Raw genomic sequence first — 6,864 nt, forward strand, 5'->3', positions numbered from 1 at the left:
AAGCGGAGATTATTGATGTGGTGACACTCATCCCTTTAAGTCGATGGAATCTGTTGGTTTTCCTCTTGGTTTGGGATTCGATCTCAAATTTCCTTTTAGACTTTGTATTAGATTTTTTGACACCAACTTGAACTTGTTTTTTGGGTGCCAACATAGTCATCCTATATATATAAAGGACAAGATTCCTTTTGTTCGGGGTATTACATACAGAGCCGCACAGAAGAGGAAGAGAAAGAGTGAGCTGTTGTGTGTGATGTATGCTATGTTATAAGCTCACTAAAATACTGCCCAATGTGTCAATCCATTTGTGCATTTTGTCAGGTTCCCGTACGTCATCAAACAAACAAACAAAGAAAAAAACCTGTAGAGAGCTTCCATTTGAATTGATAAATTCGTATGCTTTGATTTACTAAAATTGATTTACACTATTTGCTTCAGAATTACATGGAACTATATTGTTTTATTCATCGGTTCTAATTAACAAAATCAGAGTTTACACAAGGGTTCCACCCTTCACAAACTCGGTGAAGGCGAGTGCAACCAAACCCAACATGGCAAACCTCCCATTCCACATCTCAGCATCTGAAGTCATAAACCCTTCTGACTTCGACTCCACGCTCACCCCTTTGAACAAAGGAATCAGAGATGCAAATGATAGCACAATGGTGGTTCCTACGAACCATGGGATCCCGCCGTTGGATATCTGAGCAAACACGTCCTGGCCCCTGGATAGCTCTACCGCCATCGCAGCAACGAAGCCAACCATGGCTAGCCTGCCGTTGATCCTCTCCGGTGCGGGCCCACTGAACGCTAACACGTCAGAGAACTTCGTGCTCACCTGCTCATACCAAAACACGTTGTCAAATCAAAATGCATGGTACAACAGTGTACAAATGGTTATATCCTACAGCACTAGAGTTATTTCTACCTTAGGTTTAAGTGGCGCCTGTGGTATCGGTGGTGGAGTAGCTACAACAGGTGTTGGCTGCTCTTGATTGTCTTTCTGTAAGCCAAGGAAACAGACGGTTAGAATCATTTCTTGAACATCAATCAGCATGTGATCGTTACTTAGTTAAGCTATAACCTGAGAAAAAGAAAAAAATAAGAGAAGCTAGAGACTCTACATACCTCTGCCGTGGACCGCACACGCACGGTAGCATTCCTAGGCAAACGTGGCACATAAGTGCTGGGAAGAAAGTGGTTCACTCTAGACCCAGTGGCCAAACGGGTCATAGGGTTGGCCAAGTAGGATTGCATTGCAGCCGAAATAGTCATCATGAATGCTTACTGGACCAAAGTTTTGAACAAATGCTAGATTATGTAGTGGAGAAATGTGAGCTTGGAATGCCTATTTGTGAGTGTGGATATTGCACTTCTTCGAGAGTATGGGCGCGTAGATATAGTGTACGAGGGGAGGCAGAGGGGTGGATATTTAGGATCCACGTCTTCCTATATATATTTTGAAAAGCTCATTGGTTCACGTGGGTTCGTTGTTTGTCGACACATGATGCTGTATGCGGCGTGGCCCTCACAAGCACCGCTGCATTCCTCTTGTGAGTTTGTGGCCAAAATGGTTCCAGGCTCGATCTCTCTTTTCAACGGACTAGTACATTCCAAATTTTACCCCCTATAGATTGTGTGGCTCAGTTTTCTGTAGTTGGGGGTAATTTTCTGTAGAGTATAGTTAATTGAATTCTTTATCGAGGAAGCTGCTTAAGAGCCTAAAAGGACAAGATATATAATTAACTTTGTCCACTAATATGAGAATGGCAACCAAACAAACATATACAATCAACATTTCAATAGGATTAGAGAGTAACAATACCTTGCCAATCATGATCTCGTTATATATCATGATTATGTCCATAAACATTTGCAGTATCAAAGATCCTTGTATAAGTTGGGAACATAGAGTTTAAGTAACCACAATTAGAAGCGTTTGCGCCCTCTACCAAAAAATAAAACAAGCCCGTAGGTTTAAGAAAGATAAAACTTAATTTTCTGATTTGATAATAATTCAATTAAGTCTCGGTTTTACATAACAAACACACACACACACACACACACACACACATATATATAGAAAGAAAAAAAAAATACTTGTAAAGAAAGTAAACATAATCCTATGAGTAATTCTAGAAGGCCTACTTGTGTCTTACTAAGAATGATGTGGCTATTAAAATCACCATTTGATCAAAATTCAATAATGATCAATCACAAGCCTAATGGTAATTTTAATAGTCACATCATTCTTAGTAGGACACAAGTAAGCCTTCTAGAATTAGTCTAATCCTAGTAGCAATAGTAAACTTAAATAAGGAAATGAAATGATTAAAGTAAATATAATCCTATTAAGGAAAATGAATAAAGTCCTAATAAAAAAAAAATCTACAAATATAATCCTAATAAAATAAAATAAAATCATAGTTCTAAAATAGAAAATTAAATATAATTGAAAATCAGTTTGAATCATGACAAATATTTGCTTTTGTACTTAATTCCATTGTTTGAGAACGAGTAAAATTCTGATCAAACGGCATTGCTATAATATTAATTATTTGACATTTTTCTTATTTTCATCTTCACCAAAAATATGGGTAAATGTTGTCCTACATCAAACACCCCCACTTGAAAAAAACTCGTCCTCGAGTTTTCTTCGGGACATGGCACGCGTGGCTCCTTCGAAGAAATGTACTTGGAGAAATCTACATAAATATCACCAAGACACAATTAAAGTAAATGTAATGATAATAAGGAAAAGAAATAAAGTTATAATCAAATAAAATCTTCTACAAATGAAATCCTAATAAAATAAAATAAATTCTAATTCTAAAATAAAAAAATTAAATATAATTGACAATTAGTTCGAATGGTGACAGGTATTTCCTTTTGTACTTTCAATGTCTGTCTGAGAATGGGTAAAATTCTGATCAAACAGAGCTATTCCAATATTATTTTTGACATTTTTCTTATTTTTTGTTTTCATCAAAAATATACGCAAACTAATGTCGTCCTACATGAGAGTGGGGGTTAAAAATTTGAGAAGTATGAAGATGAGCTTCTGCCGGTTAAGCTTAGGGGATGTTGTCCACCAATTGTGGATGCAAAGGAACAACATTAATCAAACATGGGAATCAGCCCAAAACTGAAGAGGAGAATGTTCAAAGAATTACTTGGGAAATCAGGGCGCAAGAATGATTGCTAAAGGGCGATTCAAGAGGAGTAAGGAGAACTTGGCGTTATGCAGTAGTTGGAAAATTTTGAGTTCAGCCTAATTGCAGATTGTCTTTGTTTTTTGAGGACGTTCGTTGAGTCATGCATGTAAAATAGCTTAGCTGGCTTTGTGTTGTTCTGCTTTACTGCAGATTGTAATTTGCAATTAATATGATGTTGCTTGCTGGAGTTCCTGTTTGATATCTGGAGGGTTGTATCGATGGAGGTTCATTCCTCATTTCTAATAAACTGGAGGTCACGGGCCTCTTTTAATGAATCTTGTTATTGATTTTTAGTTTTTCCATTTGTCTGCTATATATATACGATTTTTTTATCTCTTTCTTTGATGAAAGAAATAAAACTACTCCTATAAGAATAAATATTTTAATATGTTTTATGGGTCTTATGATTTAAGGGTCTTATGTTTTAACTCATTCCATCTGGTTTTAAATTACAGATATGTGAATTTTTTTAATATGTTTTAATTTATATGGATTAAAACTAAAATTATATATCGTTCTTATGATAGTATTTTTTTTATGTGATTTATATATTCATGCAAACTTATGTGTAATTGTGTCACTATGTTTAACAATATACTGTTGAATAACATTTTGTATTTATTTTATTTTATTATTATTGAAATAGGCAAGATAGATTTTTTTACACAATTTTTTTGACCTATAATAAAAAATACAATAAAGATGTGTTTTAAGTTTTAAAATCAAATTATAATGAATAATCCCGAAGGTTCTAAGCTAGTATATATAATATATGTGTCATTGATTCCTTTGTTCTGTCCTACACTCTTTCTTCAGTGGATTCAGCTTCAATTCAGCTTCAATTCAGAAGCCATAAATTTGTTTCCGGTTGATCCACCTTTACAAGTAAGTATCTGGATACATTTTTATGAAGTTAACTTATAATCTATAGTGTAGTTATATATCTTTTCTAATAGAAGTTTAATAATTATATATGTTCCTTAATTTTTACTTTTAAACTTGTGGGTTGAATATATATATAAAATAGCCGAAACTTCTCTTAGAAATGCTTTAAAATTACGACATATGGCGTGAACTCATTTTTTTTAAACGCTAAACCGGTTTTTTAAGACATAATATTTGCATGTTAAACCCATCACTTTTTAAGAGTGAACCGGCTTTTTACTTAAAAAACCGGTCATTAAATTAGCTTAACTAAGGGCATTTAATTATATTTCAATAATTTTTCATATATTAATTATTCAATAAATTAATTATTATTAATGTCCAATTCAAATAAGGAAACAAATAATACAAATCAAATTATTATGCATTAATACGTTTAGTTACTTTAATATCTATATTAATATGTTTACGATTCTCCAAAAAAAAAAAAAAAAAGTTTAGGGTCTCTCACTTAACCGGTTAATAATTTTCCGTATATAAATTATTCAATATATTAAGTATTATTAATTAATGTCCAAATCAAATAAGAAAACAAATAATACAAATCAAATTGTTATGTATTAATACGTTTAATCACTTTAATATGTGTATTAAAATGTTTAGGATTCTCCCAAAAAAGAAAAAAATACGTTTAGGGTCTTTCACTGAACCGGGTAAAATTGACCCAGTTCATATCTCTCCCTAATGCTTAAATCCACGTTTTGAATTTTAATTAGATAAAATGTGTGTTTAAATTTCTTTTATTTGTTTAGGTTTGACAAACAATTAATTAAATTGTAGGATTTTCTACAAATACTGGTTGTTCTGTTTGAATTAGGTTCTATGCTCAAGTTCAAAAAATACTTGGATCGATTTGAGTGTCAGTTATAGATTGTGATAGCACTTAGGGACTTTGCCGGAGGCAAAGGAGATTCAAGTTATAGATTGAATCCCATTAAGTCGATGGAATCTGTTAGTTTTACTCTTACTTTGGGATTCGATCTCAAATTTCCTTTTAGACTTTGTATTAGGTTTTTTGACACCAAATTGAACTTGTTTTTTGGGTGCCAATTAACATAGTCATTCTATATATATATAAAGGACATGGGTCCTTTTGTTCTGGGTATTACATACAGAGCCGCACAAGAGAGAAAAGGAATAGAAAGAGTGGACTGTTGTGTGTGATGTCTCCGTAGGCTATGTTATAAGCTCACTAAAATACTCCCCAAATGTGTCAATCCATTTGTGCATTTTGTCGAGGTTCCGTCATCAAAAAAAAAAAAAAAGGCACATGCATGTAGAGAGGTCCCATTTGAAATGATAAATTCGTATGCTTTGATTTACTAACATTGGTTTACACTATTTGCTTCAGAATTACATATATGGAACTATATTGTTTTATTCATCGGTTCTAATTACTTCTAAGTAGCAAAATCAGAGTCTACACAAGGGTTCCACCCTTCATATACTCGGTGAAGGCAAGTGCAACCAAACCCAACATGGCAAACCTCCCATTCCACATCTCAGCATCTGAAGTCATAAACCCGTCTGACTTGGACTCCACGCTCACCCCTTTGAACAAAGGAATCAGAGATGCAAATGATAGCACAATGGTGGTTCCTACGAACCATGGGATCCCGCCGTTGGATATCTGAGCAAACACATCCTGGCCCCTGTATAGCTCTACCGCCATCGCAGAAACGAAGCCAACCATGGCTAGCCTGCCGTTGATCCTCTCCGGTGCGGGCCCACTGAATGCAAACAAGTCAGAGAAGTTCGTGCTCATCTGCTCATACCAAAACACCTTGTCAAATCAAAATGCATGGTACAACGGTGTACAAATAGTTATATATATATCCTACAGCACTAGTACTATTTATACGTACCTTAGGTTTAGGTGTTGGTTGCTCTTGCTTGTCTTTCTGTAAGCCAAGGAATTACAGACGGTTAGGATCATTTATTGCACATCAATCAGCATGTGATCGTTACTTAGTTAAGCTATAACCTGGGAAAATAATAATAATAATAATAAGAGAAGCTTCAGACTCTACGTACCTCTGCCATGGACCGCACACGCATGGTAGCATTCCTAGGCAAACGTGGCACATAAGTGCTGGGAAGAAACTGGTTCACCCTAGACCCAGTGGCCAAACGGGTCACAGGGGTGGCGAAGCAGGATTGCATTGCAGCCGAAGTAGTCATCATGAATGCTTAGCTAGTGGAACAAATGCTAAATTATGTAGTGGAGAAATGTGAGCTTGGAATTAATGCCTATTTGTGAGTGTGGATATTGCACTTCTACGAGAGTATGGGTGCGTATATATAGTGTGCGAGGGCAGGCAGATGGGTGGATATTTGTATATTTTGAAAAGCTCATTGGTTCACGTGCATGGGTTGGTTTGTCCACGTACATGATGGTGTAAGCGCGCGGCGTGGCCCTCACAAGCACCGCTGCATTTCACTTGTGAGTTTGAGGCCAAAATGGTTCCAGCGTTGATTTGTCTTTTCTACGGACTCGCGCATTCCAAATTTTACCCCTCACTACAGTCACAGATTTTGTGGCTCAGTTTTCTGTTGTTGGCCAATGGGGTAAATTTCTCTAAAGTTAAATGAGAACCACTTTCTCGCATGTTTTTCTTGTTTTACACCTCGTTAATTGGTGACGGGTTAAAACTAATACGGCACAAATATTTTTAGTGACGTGTTACACAATGACACGCCACTA

General features: G+C 35.5%; 2 protein-coding genes across 2 annotated transcripts; both read right to left on the reverse strand.

Annotated features, from left to right (window-relative positions):
- Positions 1–377: 377 nt before the first annotated feature.
- Positions 378–1,386, reverse strand: LOC132178987 (early light-induced protein, chloroplastic). The gene is made up of 3 exons (XM_059591587.2): positions 1,129–1,386; positions 929–1,003; positions 378–838 (listed from the first exon to the last, which is right to left on the reverse strand). The coding sequence occupies exons 1-3, from the start codon at positions 1,276–1,278 to the stop codon at positions 494–496; spliced, it is 570 nt and encodes a 189-aa protein (XP_059447570.2). The 5' UTR covers positions 1,279–1,386; the 3' UTR covers positions 378–493.
- Positions 1,387–5,450: 4,064 nt separating this feature from the next.
- Positions 5,451–6,435, reverse strand: LOC132179075 (early light-induced protein, chloroplastic). The gene is made up of 3 exons (XM_059591703.2): positions 6,195–6,435; positions 6,026–6,061; positions 5,451–5,925 (listed from the first exon to the last, which is right to left on the reverse strand). Exons 1-3 carry the CDS (start codon positions 6,342–6,344, stop codon positions 5,581–5,583), a joined length of 531 nt encoding a protein of 176 aa, XP_059447686.2. The 5' UTR covers positions 6,345–6,435; the 3' UTR covers positions 5,451–5,580.
- Positions 6,436–6,864: the final 429 nt, after the last annotated feature.

The sequence above is a fragment of the Corylus avellana genome, chromosome 4 (assembly GCF_965113065.1).
Source record: "Corylus avellana chromosome 4, dhCorAvel1.hap1.2, whole genome shotgun sequence".
NCBI lineage: Eukaryota > Viridiplantae > Streptophyta > Magnoliopsida > Fagales > Betulaceae > Corylus > Corylus avellana.